Below are 24,370 nucleotides of genomic sequence, written 5' to 3' on the forward strand. Positions count from 1 at the left end.
CTTCCTTGTGATGTTCTCTTAAAAGGGATCTTGGTTCTTTGAGTGATATATATTTAACTACATACAGATCCAAAGCAAAAAGAAGGGCTTTTACTCCTCATTTTGATTTCTGGGACATATTTATATCACAGAATAAGCTGAAGAAACCTGCATGTAAACACTTTCTGGGGCTACAACACCAATTATACCATTTTAAATCCCAAAATCAGAATAAGCTAAAATTTAGAGTTACACAGAAACATTACTGGGCCTACCTAGCAAAGGCTGTATAATATTTAGACATCCAATTATAAAAACAATTTACTCTCCACCCCAAAGAGAATATCCTTTGCAAAAAAAGAAAATGAAAAAAGGCCCATGCGTGACTTGGGCTACTACAATCTGACAAAGTTCTAATTGTTTTTCTATCTGATGTAAACTTGCCAGAATTCTGACACATGACTGGATTAAGCTGTGTAAAATATAAGGAGAAAACTCACTAGTTTTAAGGGCCAGCAAGAGCTGATACAAAGCCAAATGGAAATAACATGTTTCTTTCCCTTCCATGCTAAAGTGGGTTAAGAAACAAGACGACAGAATCCTGGGCCAGTCAACATCAAAATATAGAGCCTCTTTCTCCCCTCCATCCTTCAAACTTAATTTCTTTGTCTTCTTAGGTTCAGCAAGTCCACTATGTCGTAAACCACTAGGGAAATAAGCAGGGTTGGTAAGGCATAACCGTGGGGAGGATGTAACATTTAACTTGTAGCTCATGTGTCAACAGAATAGGATGAGCTATTTCAGTGTTTATAAGGGATTGCTGAGAGTCTCCATGAATATTTCAATATTCATTTGTCAGTCTCCTGAGTCTATTAAGGAGGTTTATACAGCAATGTAGGATATCACACGAGGAAGCTATTCAGTCAACTCTATTCATTAGAGATATGAAAATGAAAAGCAAATGCTTTTATTCCCAAGGAAGACAAAAGCAGTGCTCATTTGTGTCACCATTAGCTAGAGTCCAGAGCTTGGTCAGTGTATAGACTCTGGAAGCAGTGACTTCCATTAGTTAAATGTATCACCCACAAAGATATGACGGTAACCCTATCTCCTTAGGCTCTCTGTCAGCCAAAAGTAAATGTACCTGTACCAGCTGGCATAAATCCCAGACATAATACTGCTCGTAAAGTAGAAGAGAAAATGCCAGTGTATGAAGCAGAAAGTAAGGTCGTTTCGTTTATGTAATCTCTGAGAACATATATTTTTGTATCTATGGCATTGCCTTCCAATTGCTGATGCTGGGAAATAAATCAGTTTGTTGGGCATATTTATAGTCATCAGGTTGATGAACAACTTATTTTCAAGTGTTCAGCTAAAAAAGCCCCTCTGATTCCACCACAGTTAAGTATCTAACATGCAGGGAGCCGTGTGATGAGACCTGCTATTTTTGTGGCCTTCTCTACACAGATGGAAGGTCATCCTTAATATTTCTCATTTATCTTTTACAGCAACAGTAACTAATTGGCTTCCACTGGTGGCACATATTCACAGATACTCTGGACATTGGAGCCTTTTAGTATTAGAATCCTGGAAGCTAATTAAATTGGAAGTATGACAGGGTGGAGTGGGGGGGGGGTGTGGATGGAAAAGGGGAAAAAAGAACCAATCAAGAAGTACTTCTCGGGCTTCCCTGGTGGCGCAGTGATTGAGAGTCCGCCTGCCGATGCAGGGGACACGGGTTCGTGCCATGGTCCGGGAAGATCCCACATGCCGCGGAGCGGGGCCCGTGAGCCATGGCCACTGAGCCTGCGCATCCGGAGCCTGTGCTCCGCAACGGGAGAGGCCACAACAGTGAGAGGCCTACATACTGCAATGAAAAAAAAAAAAAAAAAAAAAGAAGTACTTCTCAACTATAAGATACATTTTAAAAAAAAACACAAATGGCTCCAATGAACCTTTTGGAATTAGACAAGGCATAAGCCAACAAAATACAAAAAAGGCAAAAGTCTGAAAGCCTGAAAATAGGATGATCACTATGAGGTCATCTGAATGATGTTCAGGTCAGAAGGGGAATTATAGGGGCTATCCAGAGTTAAGCAGCAGGAGCAATAATATGCTCTGGAAAGGTGACTAGGTTGGTTAAACATCAAAAGTTCCATTCAGAGGCAGGACAACAAAATAATCATGTACACTTGTAGACATATCCCATACCAATGATGAACAGTATCAATTAAATCTCTAGAAAAAATAATCCTGTCCTTTATCAAAGGACATTGCTCTGCTCGTCAAGGAAATGTCTAGTTCTAAAAAGCGGAATAATTTAAAGTTCTTCAGCATATCAGAATTAAAAATAACCCCAGAAATTTAAAAATAAAAAGAATTTAAATAACCAAAAGAAAGAAGAAAGATGCTTACCAGACTATCTAGTCCTCCTCCCAAGAGATCCACTGCTCCCATCTGCATGGAGGATACCTGTGGCACATTGACTGGGGGACCAAGGTCAAGGTTTAAAAGATACCCCAGAAGGTCACCTTGAGAGGGGATAACCTGAGGCTGTTCCAGGTTGGTGGCAGTGGTGGTGCCAACAGGGCTGTCACCCGCATCAGTGCTGCAAGTCACACACAGAAAGAGGGGAAAAGAGAAAAGTCAGTTTCACCTGGGACATAGTAACAAGGCAATGGGTGAAGGTCAGATATACAAAAACGGGAGGAGGAAAAAACTCTTATACTATATAACTTCATCAGTCAATCAATTTTAATTGAGCACCTACTCTATAAGGGAGCACTGTAATGAGAACTCTGGGGAAATACATCTTTTTTTTTTTTAAAAAAGGAAATATATTTCCTGTTCTCAAATAACTTATACTCAAACAAACAAACAAAAAAACCCAGCATTCACAAAACAAGTGAAGAGCACACTCACTGTGTAAAAGCAGAAATGAGTATTGTGTGTCTGCACACTGACAGGATATAGATGAGAAGCAAAACAGAACCAGGTGGGGCTGATCCCAAAAGATTCTGAGAATGGTTTTATGGCTAGATTTTCAAAAACAGCATAGTTATGAGGAACTACCAGGGAGAGACCTTCAGAAAAAGAAAGGATAGCTTGTGCAAAGGCACAGAAATGGACAATTTGACTTGAGGGGTGGTGAAAAAATTATACTGGCAGGAGCAGACACTGTAATTGGTAAGATTTGGGGGAAGTGAAGATGAGGGAAATACAACTCTGAAAACAGGTCTGGAGAGTTAATTTTTATATGATAGGCAATGCACAATCACTTTTATTTGTTGAACAAAGAACTAAAATGAACATTTAGAGGAATATTACCCAAGCAGCTGTGTGTATAATGGACTGAAGTTGGTAGAATGGACATGAAGATGAGCTAAGAGTGACCTAAACCGTTACTGCCACAACACTGTAAAAATAAGAACGAAGTAGTGAGTTCCAAGAGATGTTAAATGGACTAGGCAGGGGGAAATGATCTTAATAGATGGTGCTGGGTCAACTGAATAGCTGCGTGGGACAAAAATGAGCCTTGACTCCTACACCTCACAACATAAACAAAAATTAGAGATAAATCAGACATAAATGTGAAGGGGAAAACCAAGAGGATTTCTATGACCTTGGAGAAGACAAAAGTTTCTACAAAAAGCTCTAACCAGGGCTTCCCTGGTGGCGCAGTGGTTGAGAGTCCGCCTGCCGATGCAGGGGACACGGGTTCGTGGGAGGATCCCTCATGCCGCGGAGCTGCTGGGCCCGTGAGCCATGGCTGCTGAGCCCGTGCGTCCGGAGCCTGTGCTCTGCAACGGGAGAGGCCACAACAGTGAGAGGCCCGCGTACCACCAAAAAAAAAAAAAAAAAAAGCTCTAACCATAAAAGAAAAAAAGTTATGAGCTGGACTTCATTAAAATTAAGAACATTTCTTCTTCAAATGACACCATTAAGAGAGAGTGAGAAAAGGTATTCTCCACAGACTGGGAGAAGTTTGCAAAATATCCATCTGACAAAAGACCTGTATCCAAATTACATATAATTCCTATAAATCATTCGATCATTACATACAGAATTCCTACAAAGATGATAACTCATTAAAAAATAAGGAAAAGATCAGGCATGACACAAAAGAGGATATACTAGCAGTCTATAAACATGAAAAGGTACTCGCATCTTTACTCATCAGGAAAATGCAAATTAAAACTGTAAGACACCACTACAAATCAACCAGAATGGCTAAAATTAAAATGATTGACAATACCAAGTGCTGCTAAGGATGTGGATCACCTAGAACTCTTATACATTTCTGGAAGGAGTGTGCACTGGTACAATCACTTGGGAAAACTGGCAGTATCTCCTATAGCTAAATATACATCTATTCTATAAACCAGCAATTCCACTAAGTGTATACACAAGAGAAATGAGTATATAAGTCTACCAACAGAAATATATAGGAATATTCGTAGCAGCTTTCTCCATAAGAGCCCCAAACTGGAAACAACCCAAAGATACATCAACAGCAGATATAAATAAACTGTGGCATATGCAGGCAATGGGATACTATGCACTAATAAATAGGAATAGACAACTGATAACATGGCATTAGAGTGGTCTGAGATATTATACTGTGCAAAAAAGCTAGAAACAGAAGAGCAAATGCTGTATGGTTCCATTTACATGATGTTCAAGAAGAGGCAAAACTAATCTACAGTGATAGAAATCAAAACAGTGGTTATCTCTGGAGGGTGGATATAACAGCAAAATGCCATGAGGAGTCTTCTGGGGTGCTGGAAATAGCCTATATCTGATCACAGTGGCGGTTATATGAGTGCATGCACACATAAAAATCTATTGAGCTATACACTAAAGATTAGTGCACTAATACTAAGATTATTATAAATGACATATTCATTTAAAAAGTGAAAAAAAACAATGAAAATTTCAGGCTCAGACGGCTTCACTGTGAATTATTCCAAACATTTAAGCAAAAAGTAAAACCAGGGCTTCCCTGGTGGCACAATGGTTGAGAGTCCGCCTGCCGATGCAGGGGACACGGGTTCGTGCCCCGGTCTGGGAAGATCCCACATGCCGTGGAGAGGCTGGGCCCGTGAGCCATGGCCGCTGAGCCTGCGCATCCGGAGCCTGTGCTCCGCAACGGGAGAGGCCACAACAGTGAGAGGCCCATGTACCGCCAAAAAAAAAAAAAAAAGTAAAACCAATCTTAGATAAACTTTAAAGTAGAATAGAGAATGACAACTGAAAGAATCTGAAAGTATTTCAGTTTTACTGAATGTTAAGGAATTACCCCTAATTTTGGCTTGATAATATACTGTGATTTTTTTTTAAGTCCTTATGTTTGAGAGATACCAAGTAAAGTACTCATTGGTGAAGTGATATGAGGTCTGGAATTTAATTTAAAATACTCCAGCTCCCTCAAGAAAAAAATTTGTGGGGGTGATAAATGAAACAAGATTGGCAAAATACTGATGACTGGTGAAACTGAGTGATGAGTACACGTGTTTGCTATACCATTCTATCTTGTATGTTTCCTAAGATTTATATAATTTTTTAAAAACTAAAAAACCACTATAAAAATTCCATTAATAAACAAACGCTTTCTTAAAAAACGAAAACCCTAGGTAGGTTCTGACAACACTTGAACAAAGAAGAATGAAGAATCAAACTCAGAAAAAACAAAAACGAAGAAGCGAAAGACTAGTGTTGCTCCTTGTAAGAGGAATCTGGAGGGATGATGGGGAAAATAATATGCTGCTTTCAGTTCTGTTAAGTTTCAAGTGAGAAAAACAAGTAGGGAAGACCAACAGACAGCTAAGGAAAAGGGACTGGCAGAGTTACAGAAGTAAACTTGGGAAGAAATTCACACACACGCCTCAGGTGAAATGAGCAGAGTAACGCAGGGGTGCTGTGGTTAAGAGCAGGGCGTCTTTAACAGAATATATCAGTGGTAACTGTGCTTAGAAGATAAACCGCCTAAGGGAATACATAGAGAAGGTTCAGAATGAGCCTTGTGATACAACCAGAGAAGAGAAGGAACACAAAATTGCAACGATTAAAGAGAAAAACAACCTAAAAAAAAGAGGGCTTAGGAAGAAAAAGTGTCAAGGAAGCCAAAAGGAGACCTATCTAGATTGGGGAGAGGGTGGGTACAAATAAAGCCAAAAATTAATAAGGAAGTCAAAAGGGGAAACAATTTCATATACACCTAGCAAGAAATATATGAAATCTCCATAAAGGGTATCCTCTGCCCGTGAAATTCTATCATCTCTCAACATGTACCGTTTGGGAAATGTGACAAAACACATGGATTTATCAGCACCTTTAAATAGAAGGCAGAAAAGGCACGTATTTTCCTCCACTCTAATAGACAGGTAAGAGTATTATGAGAAGACAAAAGTGAGTTAGATGAAAAGAAGTAAATGATCTTATAGTTTCTACAAATTAAGAACATGATAAATCATTATTATGTATTTTTTCTAAACTAAACTGAAGACACAAGAAAACTAACATGACAATCTTTCCCCATTGTGAAGGCATGGGAAATAACTGCATAAAACTGTCATCAAAGCAGTATTTTTTTCTTTCGGCAGTATTTTTAAAAGGTGAGATATTTCCAAGTTAGACAACTATTTACCATCTCATGCCCACAGAGCAGCTGACAAGTATAGTAAGCAATACTCAACTAAAAAGCACTTTTCTCTTTCCCAAGTGATTTTAAAAGACCTCATGAAGTAAGCATTTTTAAGCCTCTAAGGTTTTATGGTGCAAATGTATTTCACGTCAGAGGCATATCACTTATTACTCTTAGGACGCAGAAGAAAGCTAGGTGATGTCAGTACTCTTACAGACATGCCATTTGCAGCAACATACCCATATTTATTTCAAAGGGGATTTTTCTGCACTTGTGTTTCTTTTTTAAAAACCCAAAACAGGGCTTCCCTGGTGGCGCAGTGGTTGAGAGTCCGCCTGCCGATGCAGGGGACGCGGGTTCGTGCCCCGGTCCGAGAAGATCCCACTTGCCGCGGAGCGGCTGGACCCGTGAGCCATGGCCGCTGAGCCTGCGCGTCCGGGGCCTGTGCTCCGCAACGGGAGAGGCCACAGCAGTGAGAAGCCCGCGTAAGGAACCACATAAGGAATTGTGAAGGTAACAAATTGAAGGCTATTAATCTGATAAAGACCTTATGTAAGAGACTGTGCTTCTTTTTACATATTGGTTCTCTCTTTGTGTTCTAGGAAGAGTTGTTTTTGTTTGTTGATTTGTTTTACTTTCCCCATCCCATTTGAGGGTCTAAGTTATCAGGAGAAAGGTAATTTAAACGGCAAACAACAGAAAGTCCGTATCTATTTATCAAAACTTGAAGCACAGACTGGGAGATGTACTTAGAAGTTAAATGGTCATACCTAGCGAATGTTAAATATGCTTGCCTACGAGGTCAAACACCCTGTAACGAGGCCTGATCCTTATGAAACCACAAGTTTCCTTTGGGTGAAAATCACAGCACTGCCCTAAAACCAAAGATTCAACGCAAGGGCTAATGAAAGATTAATAATCATTTTCTTGGGTACTGCCCTTTTCTTTTTGTTTATCTGTGCCCATAGTCTGTTAAAACAGAGCTACAGTATTGTAAACGTTGACTACACTAATTTGTAAAGCAATAAATCCTACACTCTGGCTATTCATGAACCACTGAAACAGCAATATATATTAGACAATACGAGACACTCAGAAACGGTGCAAGTGCAGATACTCTAACCACTCAGAGATCAAATTCTACTTAAGATTTGAGGTTTATTATAATTAATGAAGGGAGATTCTGAAAAGATTCCAAGATACCCATTATAAGAGTTTATTAGAGTACTGCCGTTCCCAAATTAAAATTTTAAGGTTATCTATAAAGCAAGAGTTCCATGTTACCTGACAGTCTGTTCATAATAGCATTTCCTTACTGATATGGAGCAATTTATTTTGGTAAAAAAGGTACAGGCAACTGAACAACTATGTCTACACAGAATCTAGGCTGCTCTTATAAAACAATCCTGCAAACATTATTTCATTAACAGCTGGCTTTACAGCATAAGAGAAGCAGTATCTGCTAACTTCATCCATAAGCTTGAACCAAAGTTACAATAAAGGATAACAATAGCTAAATGTATACATGGGCGGACCTCATTTTATTGCACTTTGCAGATATTGCAGTCTTTACAAATTCAAAGTTTGTGGCAACCCTGCATTGTCAGATGATGATAAGCATTTTTAGCAATACAGTGTTTTTATTTTTATTTATTTATTTATTTTTGCAGTACACGGGCCTCTCACTGCTGTGGCCTCTCCCATTGCAGAGCACAGGCTCCAGACACGCAGGCTCAGCGGCCATGGCTCACGGGCCCAGCCGCTCCACGGCATGTGGGATCCTCCCGGACCGGGGCACGAACCCGCGTCCCCTGCATCAGCAGGCGGACTCTCAACCACTGCACCACCAGGGAAGCCCCAGCAATACAGTATTTTTAAATTAAGATATGTAGACTATTTTTTTAGACATAATACTATTGCACATTTAATAGACTACAGTATTAGTATAGACATAACTTTTATATGCACTGAAAACACAACAACAAAATAATTCATGACACTTCATCGCAGTGGTCTGGAACTGAAGTGCACTATCTCTGTGGTACACCTGTACAGGCTTTTTACCAAGTTTTCAACTCTGGGAAAATTTCTAGCCTCATCTTTCTGGAGACTTAAGCAACTTTCAAACTTTATCCATTTAGAAAATCTTCACCACAATTTTCTAAAGGCACAACCTTACCTACCCTGAGGTTAGAACACAGAGGGGCCTTTTAACCCATTGTTTGTGTGTGGTCACTAGTATTCAGATGAAGCCTCCAGGGCAGCAGAGTAGGTTTGCCAAATGCATAGCAAATTTTTCTAGGCTATAAAAGCTTGAGGAAGACCAACTTCATCTAAACAGAGAATCACTTCTCACTCAAACCTAATTTACCTGCTTACCTCCCATGATGTACTGGCAAGTGTTTGCGATGGATTCCATGACTTCCTTCCACAAAAGCATTGGGCGGCTTATGGTACACTGCGGCCAAATAACCAATGTGGCAGATGAGCTCATCCAACAGAGTTGGCTCAATAAGAGCTGTCTCCTCAGAGATCAGTGGCTTCTCAGACAAGACTACTTCTTTGGCTGTGACAGGATCAGTTGAGAGAAGGCGCCAATAAATAGAGCCCTGGTCTCGAAGGTCAGGATTATCAGAATCCTAATGAAAAGGCAATGGCAAGAAGGTTTAAATGTAACCTTTCTCCATACAGAAAGCCAAACTGCTGGATTTATTATCAAGGCAATGCTGAAGTGATTTACGCAGAGTTGGCCGTTAAGATATTTAGACTCAATATATTGTTAATAGAGCCATAATTCTGTAATCTCTAACGTTTCCAAGAATTTAAATATAAATTGAAGTGGGTTAGTTCTAAGACTCAAATTCAACATGAAGTTGGGAAAAGGAAAATAAAGTTTAAGCCAGTAAAAATCAACTGCTTACGATGGCCTCAGGACATAAAAATGATGTTTTTAACTGCTTTAATATTAGCAGGATTATTCATGAAACACATCTTACATATATTTCACCCATACCTCTTTCTTCATTCAAATATTTATTAACTATCTCCTATGGAGACATTGGCTAGGCCCTGGAAATAAAGAGACAACAACACAGTGCCTGACTTCAATGAGCTCAAAGAATATTAATTATTACGATATAGTATGAGAGGTACTATTACCTAAATAATAAAAAAAACTGTTCAAGAGAGAACATAACGAAGTGCTTCTAAAAGGGGTGACACTTGAATTTAGTGGTCTCGTTTTTATTTCGTGGCTGTTTAAAAATAATTTTATACATGGTCATGGCTAAGAAAAATTTATTATCAATGACACATCACAATTTAGAAATGTATAATATAAAAATAAGTCTCCCCCTATCATCCAACCCTACCCCACCTTAACTCCCCATCCCCAAAATAGCCATATTGACAGTGCACTATATATCTTACCAGAGAGCTCCCACACATATATATTTATTTTATACAAAACCAGTTTCATAGTATATATACTGCTCCTCAAGCTGCTTTCCATATTGGAACATACAGCTGTCATTTTCCACTGTATATGCAGCACTGCATCATTATTTACTAGTGTCCTATTGATGAACATTTAGGCTGTTGCCTCTTTCTCCCTCCTTCCTACTATTTATTTTTGCAATCATTATAAAGTGGCAATAAATATCCTGGTATCCACCTCTCAGAATGTCTATATAGTGGCATTCATTTACGCATGAATTGTTCCAGTGGTATCATGTTATTAAAGGCAACAATCAGTCCCATTTCAATTTCTGTATTTAAAACACATACAAAAATATTTTCTTTAAACTAGGCCAGGGTTTTTCCCATGAGTTTCTACATAAGCAGATGAACTGGTTTATAATTTAGCCATTTAAGGCACGTATCATTCAGCTCAATACCGGAAGTGACCCTGATGGTTTTATATAGATTTTCTTAATCATGTATTATTTAATTTGCACTCAAAATGCAGTGTTGGTAAAAAACAAAAAAGCATAAAGAACACTGAGATACAAGTTAATACAGTATAAAAATGGTAAATTTTACCTCAAGATAATCTTTATCAGATTCATAGGTTGCATTATTCTAATAAAAATGCAATATATACATGTATTATTCATATCAAAATGTTTGTAGCATTTGAAATGCCAGGGTTAAAAAAAGGAAACAGTGATACTATCCAATTTAAATGAGTTTGTTTTGTTGCTTGTTGGGAGGGGGGCTAATTTGCTCCTGAGGGAGTGTTTATAAATAGCAGCCTGAAACCTCCTCACTTAGATTTTCATTTGGAAACAAAGCGTGAATATTATGAAACATAAACAAGTTGATTTTTTAAAAGAGCAGAATACAACTTTCTCCAAGTATTGCATCAGGAAAGCAATCCCCTGTCCAGCTTTTATTGATATTTAAATTAAAAGTTAAATTTTAATCTGTATATTCAGTCCCCAAAGCATGTCATTTAAAATTTGTAGACTATGCTTTTTATTACACAATGAACACTACACATCACTTAACTGGGAAAACTTAATTTGCCTTTAGATAGTAGTAAAGTTGTTAAACATATTAAAATAAACTACATAATACAGCTTAATAATATACTTATCAAAATTTTTTTTTTTTTACTTCAAACTATTTCTCTCATATAGCTGGTACATATTTAACCAAATGGCCAAAAAAAAAAAAAAAAAATTCCTGGCGGGATTCAAAAAATATATACTTCTGTGAAAATAGCTTGAGTCCCCCCACAAATTCAAAACACTGCAACAGGACAAACTTCTGGAGACAGAATCACTGGATCAAAGGGTATACGTACTGTAAATCTTAACAGAAAAATTTAGTCCTATGAAAAATGAGAAAATGAGTGCAAATTTTCCAGGACTAGAAGTGAAGAGTGGGCAAGGACCTCCACTGTCCAAACTCAGTTATCCTGAGGGGTGATCTGTTAGGACTACTATCAGCTGGCCTTCACTGTCTCACTAATTCACATGGAGACCAAGATAAATCAGGCCCAATCAAGGCTAATGACAAGAAAATAGAAACTTTTTATGATTTTAAGGTGCCATTATGTGTTTGGTGACTCAGAAAATTTGGTTTCGGATCTACTGTACTGCTAGTCTGATAGGCCCCTGTAAGGATCTCGAGAAAATAGTGTATTTCCCAAAATTTGAGAGCTTCCAAAACAATTCTTACCAGGCAAGCTCTGAAACAGTAATTCTTAAACTATAATGTGCATCAACATTTTAACACACCAGGAAAGCCACTGAAAGTGCAGATTCCAGACTTTCTGATTCATTATGTCAGAAGTGGGGCCCAGGAACTTTTATTTTTAACAAGCAGCACAGGTGATTTTGATGATGATGGTCTCTAGTTCACAAATGGAAAAACTAAGGTGAAGACTTCTTTTTCATGTACTAAAAATAGTAATTACTAAAGTTTGGACACTTCTATGAGTATTCTTTACTAATTCCTCTAAAACTATCAAAGCGAAAAGACAAATCTTTGAAATAAACCCATGGATTCAAGGGTTGGTTTTCTTTTCCCCTAATTTTATATATATATATATATATATATATATATATATATATATATATATATATATATTTTTTTTTTTTTCCCCCTAACCTGTTGATCTCTGTCATTTAACTGGGGTGTTTAGACACATTTAATGTACTTATTGATATGGTTAGGTTTGGAACTGTTGTCATTTCTTTTTTATTTGTCTTATCTGTTCTCTGCTCCCCCTTTATTCTTTTTTCTTTATTGTTGTTGTTTTTATAAATTTATTATTTTTTGGTGCATTGAGTCTTCGTTGTTGGGTCTTCATTGCTGTGCGTGGGCTTTCTCTAGTTGCCGCGAGCGGGGGCTACTCTTCGTTGCGGTGCGTGGGCTTCTCATTGCGGTGGCTTCTCCTGTTGCAGAGCTTGGGCTCTAGGCGCATGGGCTTCAGTAGTTGTGGCACGTGGGCTCAGTAGTTGTGGCTCACGGGCTCCAGAGCACAGGCTCAGCAGTTGTGGCGCACGGGCTTAGTTGCTCCGTGGCATGTGGGATCCTCCCGGACCAGGGCTCGAACCCGTGTGCCCTGCATTGGCAGGCGGACTCTCAACCACTGCACCACCAGGGAAGTCCCATAATATTTCTAATCATACCACCATTTTATTTAAAATTAGAAGCACAAAGATTTCACATATACTTCACTGAATTCTCAGCATAGATAAACAATAGGATTAAGTCTACTATAAAGACAGAACAGTAGTATGACAGAGAAATTTGCCCAGTCACGTCCTGAACCAGTGGATGTAGCAGAAATAGAACCCCACCACCCAATTCAAATTAACGTAACTCAGCAGATCATGCTGCCCTCAACTTAAAAATTTATGGCTGGTAACATAAATATTAAATTAGGTTCTTATTTCACAAACTTGAGAAAAAAATTCCAGAAGAAAATTCCAGTGGAAAAGACTTATATAAATGTGCTTATTCTATTATGCTAATGCCTCAGATTTCATTAACTGGACAGAAAAGGCAAGTCTAGAGAAACTGTTTATTAATTATTTATAGCCAAATATGAAATAATCATCCACAATAATCTTAAAACCTCTAAGTTCACTTATTTATACTGGCTTATAAACAACAATGCTTCAGGCAGGGAAGACAGGAAATGCGTATTCTCAAAAGTCATTCTTAACTTTCAGACTTGAGAAGCAGCATTAACAGAGTAGAAAAGGGCAAAGACTCTGGAGCCAGGCTACTTGGGTTTGAGTCCTAGTTCCACCCCATACTAACTGGGCCGGCCTCTCTATGTCTCAGTTTCCTCACCTATAAAATGGGAAGAGTAACAGTATTAACCCTTACTGAAAGCCTGGCACATAGTAAGCACTATACAGATGACTGTTGTTACTAAGATTCTCTACTAGTCCTTGTACAGAAAATCTAGAATTAGGAAGGTCTGATGGTTTATTTATACCCTGCCCTGTTCTAGAAAAGGATTTATCAAAGCTTATAAAAATACATCTAAAGCTAGAGAACATAAATTAGAAGCAAAGGCAGAAAAATGCAAGCCACGATGACCCACACATTTTCTACGGGAGATCCTTAAATTTGATTCTAAGGTTTCAAACATATGATATGAAAAACAAGTCTAGTCAGATAAGCCATTCAGAGGGGCAGTTAATTACACACTAATGCATAAGAGAATCCAAAACTGGTTAGGAATTTTTTTATGGGGTTTCATAGAGAAAAAAATATATAATGGAATAAATACTTTGATAACAGATCTAAAGAGGATAGTTTCTCATGACAACCCTTACTACAGGATGATGATATTAGTGTAATTCAGTAAAAACAATTCTAATAAGGGTCAAATACAATGCAGTCTAGATCCCCCAGCTCTCTAGTAATCTGGCTTGATTCAGTGGTAAATTTCAACATATATAAGAACATAGGGAATCTTCCCTAAACACTTTATCTCAGGCAAATACTGTAATAAGAGTGAGTTTGAACTCTGACAAGAACCTAAAACACAGCTCTCCTATGCTGCCTGTTAAATACAGATACAGAGGCCTTAGGAGACAATGGAGGTGAAGGCAGGGTTCAGAACTTGTGAATACAATAGAATCTACCAAAGACACTCACTTGATTATGAGGGTAGCCTTATCTATTCAGAAGTGAGTAGACAGGATTTCCCTGGTGGCACAGTGGTTAAGAATCTGCCTGCCAATGCAGGGGACACAGGTTTGAGCCCTGGTCTGGGAAAATCCCACATGCCACGGAGCAACTAAGCCCGTGTGCCACAACTACTGAAGCCCCGGGCTCCGCAACAAGAGAAGCCACTGCAATGAGAAGCCTGCGCACCACAACGAAGAGTAGCCCCTACTCGCTGCAACTAGAAAAAGCCCATGTGCAGCCAAAAGCAAATAAATAAATAATTAAATTTAAAAAGTGAGTAGAGAATGAGCAAAGCCAAAATTCTTTTTAGAAAATTGTTCTAACTCCATCTTAACAGAGATACAAATGGGTAATAAAGGGTCTAGACTAGGAAATCTAGAATGCTCAATATAGATAATATTAAATAACCATTGCCTTGATGGTTATGGAAATTGCTTTGCTTCAGGCAAAAGGAAGTTTTAGAAAAAACACTTCAAAGAGCTCCAACAAATTTTAAAAGATGTAAAATTAATAACAGGAAAGGTGTATCTGTTTTCCAATGTGGATGAATGTCAAGTGGCCTACATTTTCTCTTTCCTTATTTTCTACTTCTTGTGGTAACTTTCATGGAGAGCCAGATATTGCCGATGCTTTGAAATGTGACCATCAGGGGAGAGTTAAAACTTGAGATACTTTAATAAACAGAAATCCCATGATTCTTGAAGAAAATGAGATTTCTGAGAAAGCTAAGAGACTGTATAAGTATGTATTTATCTGTGTTTAGGGAGTTTTCTGAAGTGTTAGTACATAGGCCTCATTAAAGTCAAGTTTACTATATTACCGTCTAGAATAAACACAAGACTTCTTTGAATCTGGTTAATTTATACAGAGCTCTTTCTTTCATACAAAGGAGAGAGGCTCCAGGGCCTGTAGCAAAAGACAGAAATGAACTTCAAGGCCCTAAGATGAAGTCAAATACATGGCTAATTTAATGGCAATCACCCTACAGAGTCTGTGATAAGCACTACATTATTAAGAAGGGGCAATTTCTATTCAAAATGGCCCCCTGTAGATGACCTATTAAACACTAACGTGAAAATTAACGTCTAACCTAAACTATTATGATTCAGAAGATGACCAATTTCTGCTCTTAGTGCCAAGACATGCCTCATCAGTGATGGACAACCTCCCAGTCCACTTTTCATGGACAGATGGTGAGCCATGGCCTGCCCTTGACTCCACATACTCATATGGATGCTTCTTCACACTAACCATAATGGGGTCAAGTGAAGGTTTAGAGACTTGGGGAAATAGCACATTAAAAAGTTCATTCATAATTTGTTGGAGAAATGGAGAAAACTGAGAGGTACAAGGGGTGGAATGGGACACCTCTATTTTCTGTGAAGTGAATTTTCTGACATCCTTTAACTCAACTACTGTTGGTCAACTGCTCCTTAAAAGATAATCAAGCGATTAATTCTCAGTAATGTTTACATGCATCAGTAATCAGACACGACAATTATCTTAATTTTTAGTTCAGGTCTTCTTCACATTTGAGTTCATTGATTGTAAAACATCTGTACTTGAATCAAGTGTCAGAAAGTAGCCTTTGACTCTAGCAGTTTCCTTCGCTATATTTTTTTCAGAGTTGTATAGCATATCCTATAAACAACTTATTTAATAATGTTGGCTGCTTTATAGTATTCCATTAAATATTCAAATGCCTTATCTGCCCGTCGAACTTCTTTTCCTTAAAATGGATTCCTGGCATTTCTAAAATTAAATACTGTCAGAGGAAAGAAGAACTTTGCATTTATCATGTACCAAATGATGTGCTTTGACCACTTAACAGATGACGTATTGGCAACTATGCAAGGTTCACATTTATGGTCTCAGTTTGGAACTGGGTTTCAAGAAGTGTACTAAGTGCACACCCCAACCGTACTAATTAATTACAGGATTTACCATATTTAGTCCTCCAATTGTGTTCATTATTGATATGAAATAAAGCTCCCCAGAGCAAAAAAAAAAAAAAGGAAAGATGACAGCTCAGAACTAGGTTAAAGAACTATAAAAGAGATCAAATGCTGTTAATATACAACTATAAAGAGACGAAAGAGGAAAATGATAAATTGAATATCTGAATCAGATTCCATGTATAAACATACATCATAACTCTTGACAACCTGCTAAAGCCAGCCTGTTCTCAAATTCAATTAAGAACATTACTGGATCATGATGGACTGATCATTATACTAGTTACGTCAGAAAAAGTAATTACTTTGATTTCTGTGTATCCAGCTGGTTGCCACATTCTTGAAATCAGAACCCTCCCTAAAAGGACCAAAAATACTAAATAATTAAGGAAGCAGCATTAGCACTTTAAAATTACTTAAAGAGAAAGGCAACTTATCTAGAAGGTAGAACAGCACACGAGATATTTGTCAAAGCATTTACCATCTCTACAGGGTACTTTCATTTGAAAGCTGAAATTAAGTCCCCCAGAAGGAGATACTGTGAGACTCAATGTCATTTTCACAAAGTCATGTCCTTCATTAACACTAAAGAGTCTAAGTTCAATTTTCATGAATTATCATTAAAACTGGAGTCAGTCAATTCATTTAGAAGCCATACAACCAGTTCTAATTCAGCAGAATATGTAAAAGAGGCACTGTTTTTATTTTTTTAACAGAATCTAAAGACTGCACTCCTTCCGTTTAAAATCTCTGCAAATGAACCTTCTTGAAAGAACTTTCACAATTTCCTAGAATTTAAAACAAATCAACTTCATGCTTTTTTCAGACTTCTTACCTGTGTTGCCAAACTCAAGACCTGCTGTACCAGCTCCTGCGTTTCTGATGGTTTCCTGAGAAACAGCTTCACTATGGCAGTAAGCAGAGTGAGCTGTACCTAAGCAAATGTAATTTAATAGGTAAAGTGAAAGGCATTTGCATTATTCCACACCATGAATTCCAAAGTGATATTTTCCCAAATATGACTTACTATGAGGTCTTTCTGATTTTGATTAAGAAACAAAGGTTAAAACTCAGCCAATATCCACAATAGCAGTCAAAGGTTTTCATCAACTGAAAACTCACTAGCCTCCTATCTCCAAATTGCATTTTTTGGCATCAAAAACTGCCGGTTTGTTTCTGGCCCAGATAATCACCTGTATTTCTTAAACTACATGCTAACATACTGATGGCAATAAAGCTGGTTCCTGACCAAATCCTTTATTATTTACTTCCACCAAAAGCTACAACTTCCAGGGAATTAGGGAATCATTTATCATACTGAGGCAAGAGCCAAGACAGCAGAATTATGCCAGATCACAACCAATTAAGAGTGGCATGCTAGGGCTTCCCTGGTGGCGCAGTGGTTAAGAATCCACCTGCCAATGCAGGGGACACGGGTTTGAGCCCTGGTCCAGGAAGATCCCACGTGCCGCAGAGCAACTAAGCCCATGCACCACAACAACAGAAGCCTGTGCGCCTAGAGTCTGTGCTCCGCAACAAGAGAAGCCACCACAATGAGAAGCCCTCGCACTGCAATGAAGAGTGGCCCCGCTCGCGGCAACTAGAGAAAGCCTGCGCACAGCAATGGAAGACCCAATGCAGCCAAAAATAAATAAATAAATAAATGAAACAAATCTATTAAAAACAAAACAAAAAAAAGAATAAAATTTTAAAAATAATAATTAAAAAAAAAAAGTTGCCTGCCGAACCATGAAACTACTGGCTGGTATATGTTCCTTGTAGGGCCTATTAAAATTACTATGATAGATTACACACATGAACTTCAATTTGCAGTGAGTACAAATGCCGGGGAAAAAGAATAATTTATCTGCTTCTCTGGGCCTTTGACTCGAAGGTCTCTCAGTTTTGGTAGAAGACAGACAGAAGATGGGAAGGAGTCTAACCATCCACAAAGAATCTTTTCAAACTGCACACGCCAGCCTTCACCCCAGACAGAAACCCCAGCTGCAACTGAGCCACAACCATTACTAACAGCAATGGGTAATCATCTTTAGGTGACAGAAAATTAAAAAGTAATAACTACTGCTCTAAGTCAGTAGCTGTCAAAGTGTGGTTCTGGACCAGCAGCAGCAATAGCATCACCACCCTCAACCTTGTAAGAAATGAACATGCTTAGGCCCATCTCAGACCTACTGACTCAGAAACTCTAGGGGTGGGGCCCAGCAACCTGTCCTTTAACACAGGTTAAACACCAGTGCTTAGGTGCTTCTAGCCTCATTAAAGTTTGAGAACCACTGTCTAAATTAGGCAGGCTTGTTCCAACAGAAGTTAGCACAACTGAAAAAGGTCACCCCTTTTTGGGAGAAAAATGAACATACTATATGTGTATATAAATTCGCACACATGAAACTGCCTAACCTTTACCTTTCCTGAAATCGTCCCCAAAACATCTAATACATTAAGATATAGATGGGAACTTACCTGGGTGCTTTCATCATGAAAACCTTCCAGGAAGCTCTCTAGTAACTCATCTGCATTGTCAATTCTTTCAGCATATTCTCCCACAATCCAACTCATAGCTGCTGGAGTGTCTGGCTCATCCAGTGAGTCTAAGTTCTCACACAAAGTGGCAATGATACTTTCATATCTGATATAACAAAATGGACTATGGTTACTGAAGGCAAAACTGAGAAGTGTATTTAACAATGAAGCCTAAAAAGCAAAAAACCATGGACAAGGTACCCTAAACCACCACCAAACTACAAAGACTTTTAGCCAAGAGAATGTACAGGCTTTAAAGCCAGAAAATTATAAATGTCTTCAATTTTCCTTCAATTATGTTTTAATAACTAGACCATAAATCTTTATAAAAGCTTATCAGGAGGGCTTCCCTGGTGGCGCAGTGGTTGAGAGTCTGCCTGCCGATGCAGGGGACGCGGGTTCATGCCCCGGTCCGGGAGGATCCCACATGCCGCGGAGCGGCTGGGCCTGTGAGCCATGGCCGCCGAGCCTGCACATCCGGAGCCTGTGCTCCGCCGCAACGGGAGAGGCCACATCAGTGAGAGGCCCGCGTACTGCAAAAAAAAAAAAAAAAAAAAGCTTATCAGATATTCTTTTCACAAGGAAAAACTAACCTATGGTTTAAGATAATACCACTACCTTACATTTCTCACAGTCTTTCTCATAACTAGATCAGAGGATTTCCTATTACTTCAGTTTACCTTTATCGTAGAGCAACAGAAATTCCACTTTACTATTAGGAAAATGGAGTAAGACAACAATAGCATCCAGAAACAGTAATTTTGTCTCTTATCCACCTATCTCTGCTTTCTATAGAGATCTTTATGTTCTTTCCTCCCAAGGCACCCACACTAATGACCTGTTTTTCTAAAGAAATAAGCAATTCAAGTATTTATTTTTACAGGTCTATAGCTCTCATTCTTTACCATGTTAAATCCACCTCCTTGGCTAATGTGTTTTTTTTTTTTTTGCGGTATGCGGGCCTCTCCCGTTGCAGGGCATGTGGAATCTTCCCGGACCGGGGCACAAACCCGTGTCCCCTGCATCGGCAGGCGGACTCTCAACCACTGCGCCACCAGGGAAGCCCGGCTAATGTAGTTTTAAACATCAGAATGAAATTGTATAATAAATGAGATATGGATAACTGAATAATACACTTAATTGTTTGCCCTATTTCCACTGATTAAACCAGGTTCTCGATAATGCTTTCTTAAAATTAAACTATCATAATCCCTCAGTAATACAAACCAGAAATGGACACATTTCTTTACCAAGCATATTAAGATATACACCTCCCCACTTAATCAAGAAGTTTAGAAACCCAACCCTCCTCTTTCCTGGGAGAGTGGTAAAAGTATATGATCCTTTTTCTAAAAATACCATTTCTCGAATTAAAATATATATATATATATATATAGTATATATAATGCTTAATAAACCACTACCTTATTAAAATATTTCTTCTAATTCTGAGTCCACCACTAAGCTAACTAACTGTAAGTCACTTCATTTCACATTATCTTTAACGATAATCAGAAGCCTTAGCACAGTTCATCTCTATGATTATAAGGTAAAATGAGATTTAGGATGCTTATAAGATCTGCTCTTATTTCACTCTTTCAGATTCCTTAATTGTTTGCCTTCAAAAGCAAATCTGAAAAAGTATTTTTGTTTCATAACTAAGAGGCCTCAATGTGAAAATTTTTGTGGAGTGAAAATGTAGATTTTGTATATCTTAATGGAAGCAGCTACAATACTTCAGAAAAGGCCTGAAACTCTGACAGTTCATTGTTGCATGTTCTGTAATTTTCTACAAGTACTAGGTAACATACTAAGTGAATAGTGAAGCTGTCACCTCCCTGGCTTTTACAATAAGGTGACCATATAATTTATTATTCAAACTGAGACATTTCTGAGAGTGAAAAGGGGCACAATTATTAATTATGCCTGGTAAGAGGCATAAAATGGATTATGCCCAGACAACGTGGAATATATGGGTATCCTTATTTAATAGTAACTTCATCACCAAAGAATCTGGCTAACTTTAATATATGCCAATTGACAATGCATATTCAGACAGAGCTTCCATTCTTCTAAAGGTGATAAAGCAGAGTGAAAAATCAGATTTTAATCCTTGTGCTAACCAACTTGTATGTTTCTGATTTTTAATAAAGTATTCAATTATGACCAGTTACTTTACAAAGACTAATTCTTACCTAGCCAACCTCAAAGTGCCTTACTTAAACATCTCCTAAATGATCTGAGGAAGAGGGGCAGAAGTATCTGGACGTACTTGTTGGGGTATTTGCGGAAGATATAACAATCGCCTCTTGGACCACATTATTTACTTTGGTTTGGATGAGACAAGCAATGTGCTTACACAGCGCTCTGCAGATTGCTGCTAAGAGGAACATAATGAGAAGTCAGATGATCTATCCAATAACACAACCTCAACATAAAAAATATTTTTTTGGAACATTCAGGTATATCAACTAAACTAGACTAAAAGATGAGGCACTTAATTTGACCACACTATACCAGAGGCTGGGTTATCTGATGGAGATATACAGAAGTTCTAGATATACTCCAAATTTTACTCATTACAAGAAACAGTTCAAGTGAAAAAAATCATCTTGGATAGCAAGGATGACAGAAATGAGAAGAAAGCATAAGTCAAGGTAGAAGGAAAGAATAAGAATGAAAGAATAAGCCAAGCGAAGAGGTCTTTATCTGCAGTTCATGAATGAGCACAGACAGAAGGCATCTTTAAACCTCTTGAAATGAAACTGCCAAATTTCATTTGTGCACACAAGCATATTTTCCTGGGAGAAGGTTTACAGTTTTCATTATATTTTCAAAGTTATCTGTGACTCAAAAAACTCTTAAGAAAAATTTGCCATCTTCTGGGCTATATAACTGCAAGTCTATGGCCTTAGATAAACTGCAACTTTCCACAGCCTATGGTTCATCTATAAAATAGAATTTAATCTATTAGTCTTTTATTAATGAAGGGAATATGGAAGAATACAAGTGACAAAACTAATGTATTGAAACAATAAGTCATAGTTTTTAAAAGAAGGGTTCCAGAAGAGAGATCCTAAAAACCAAGGACTGATTTATCATATATTACAATGTATTATGATGGGTCATTCCATTATATGCCTCCTGATAAGATGCAATAGGAAATTCACAGCAGCATCTAAGAGGTATTCTTGCCAAAAACACTGAATATGAATATTACCAAGCCTCTGGATTTAATTTTCTAAAGGGGATGAAGGAATGAGATAAACAACATCACTAAAATACTATCAGCCAAATCTAGACTCTGGAAAATTCTACAAGCCTAATGATCTAGTCCTTTCAACAAATGGCACCCAAATAAATAAGTAAAGACTTAAGAGACATATTAACCAAATGCAATGTATAGCTAGCTCTCGTTTAGATTTTGATTTGAACAAGGCAACTGTAAGAAGACATTTAGACACAATTAGGGAAAACTGAACATGGACTAGGTATTTAATGAGATTAAGAGTTACTGTTTGTTGAGTACGGTAACAATATCATGACAATTTTTTTTTTAGAGGACCTTATCTATTAGATATACACATTGGACTACTCTAATAAGATCATATCTGAGATCTGCATTAAAATGTAACAGTAACCCACTCCCTTGAAGGGGGAGGGAGAGGGAGAAGATCAAATGGGAACAGCAATGTGTTGATATTTGTTCAAGATGGATGGTGGGTATATGAGAGCTCATTAATCAATTTTACCTTAGTGTATACCTAAAAATTTCTGTAATAAAATCTTTTAAAGGTACTATAATTTAAACCATTCCAAGCAATAAAACGAAAACAAAATTGCATCTTGAGGTTATTTATATGAGGTCATATATATGATGATTCTGTTCTCTTTTATTATTGTAGTTTTCCCATTTTTGAATTCTATTCTATTCATTTTCAGCTAGTTATTTCCTGTGCTGTTATTACAACAGCAAAACAGTTGGGAAATTTTAAATATAAAAGTTATGATAAATTATAAAGCATGTAAGGGTTAAATTATCAAATTAGATAGTACAAATAACGTACTCAGCATAAGGCTTGATAGAAAGCTAACATTTACTGAACCCTTAGTTTCATTATTATAATAAAGATAAACAAAAGGTCATCTCCCATGATGCATCAATATTCAAAAACAATTAAGTCTAGGATAGTAATTTTCAAGCAAATTGTCATCTCACCTATATTGCTTTTCATTAAATTTTAAAAACACCATTAAAGCAGTATGGCAGAGGAACAAAAGTAAATATCCAATCATTGTATATACAAAGTAAGTGCAGAAACAGAGAAAGGCATAGACATATAAAATCTAGTATATGATAAAGGCAACATTTCATAACAGTAAGGAAAGGATGAATTGTTCTGGTGTTTGATCCCCACACTCTTATCTTTAACCAAACCATTGCCATTAAAGTAGAAAATAAAAGTGAATTTTATATAACTTTGAAGTGAAGCACAATTTTCTAGGTGGTCCACTAAAGATATCATTGGGAGAGGGACTTCCCTGGTGGCTCAGTGGTTAAGAATCCGCCTGCCAATGCAGCGGACACGGGTTCGAGCCCTGGTCCAGGAAGATACCACATGCCACAGAGCAACTAAGCCCATGACCATAACTACTGAGCCTGTGCTCTAGAGCCCACAAGCCAAAACTACTGAGCCTGCATGCCACAACTACTGAAGCCCGAGCGAGCACCTAGAGCCTATGCTCCGCAACAAGAGAAGCCACCACAAGAAGAAGCCCGCGCACCGCGACGAAGAGTTGCCCCCGCTCTCCGCAACTAGAGAAAGCCCACACACAGCAACGAAGACCCAATGCAGCCCAAAATAAATAAATAAATAAATTTATTATTTTTTTAAAAAAGATACCATTGAGAGAAAATGGATAGAACTCACTACATAAGGAAATGCGAACTCCTATGCATCAAGAAGTCAAATGAAATCAAAAGGAAAATAATTGGGAAAATAACTATTAATGAAATGAAGGGGTATTAAATGAACTAGTACCTTTAATTATAAAAAAACTTTAAAAAATCAATGTGGAAAAGATAACACATTGAAAAAAGAGACACATGCCATGAAAAAGCAATTCCAAATGGCTAAGCCTAATGAAGAAAATGTCACCTCAACTAGAGATCAAAGATTTAGCTACAAGGATCCTCCTTATAACCATTATTTGGAAAAAGAGCAGAAACAACTTTAAGGTCCATACAGGAAGGGAAAGGCTAAATAATTATGAAGCAATCACACAGTATGTCTACAAACCACTAAAAATGATGTAAAATATTATCAGTAACATGGGAAAATGTCCATGTATAATAAGCAAAAGAAGCAGACTACAAAACATAAGTAAATAGCATTTGTAGAATGATCTCGTTTTTGTAAAAAACACACCTGTTTATGGAGGACTATGTAAACAAAGACTTAAAATCATGTCCACATCATCTCTGGAAGGGTAGAACAGGGGTAGGAGAAAGCAGAGTGTTCTACTTTTAACTTGTCTTTTTTTTATGATTTTATGTAGTAAATACATATGCTTTTTGTTTGCATAAGACATA

The 24,370-nt window shown here is 37.7% G+C and overlaps 1 protein-coding gene across 1 annotated transcript in view; it reads right to left on the bottom strand.

The window, feature by feature from the left end:
* The window catches only part of LOC101281493 (adaptor related protein complex 2 subunit beta 1), a 77,687-nt gene that overhangs the window by 16,786 nt on the left and 36,531 nt on the right, over positions 1-24,370 (bottom strand). The window contains 7 exon segments of the mRNA XM_049701485.1: positions 2,395-2,587; positions 9,002-9,261; positions 17,072-17,170; positions 18,718-18,883; positions 21,050-21,074; positions 21,077-21,121; positions 21,124-21,154. Coding sequence (XP_049557442.1) covers positions 2,395-2,587; positions 9,002-9,261; positions 17,072-17,170; positions 18,718-18,883; positions 21,050-21,074; positions 21,077-21,121; positions 21,124-21,154 — 819 coding nt within the window.

The sequence above is a fragment of the Orcinus orca genome, chromosome 19 (assembly GCF_937001465.1).
Source record: "Orcinus orca chromosome 19, mOrcOrc1.1, whole genome shotgun sequence".
Lineage (NCBI taxonomy): Eukaryota > Metazoa > Chordata > Mammalia > Artiodactyla > Delphinidae > Orcinus > Orcinus orca.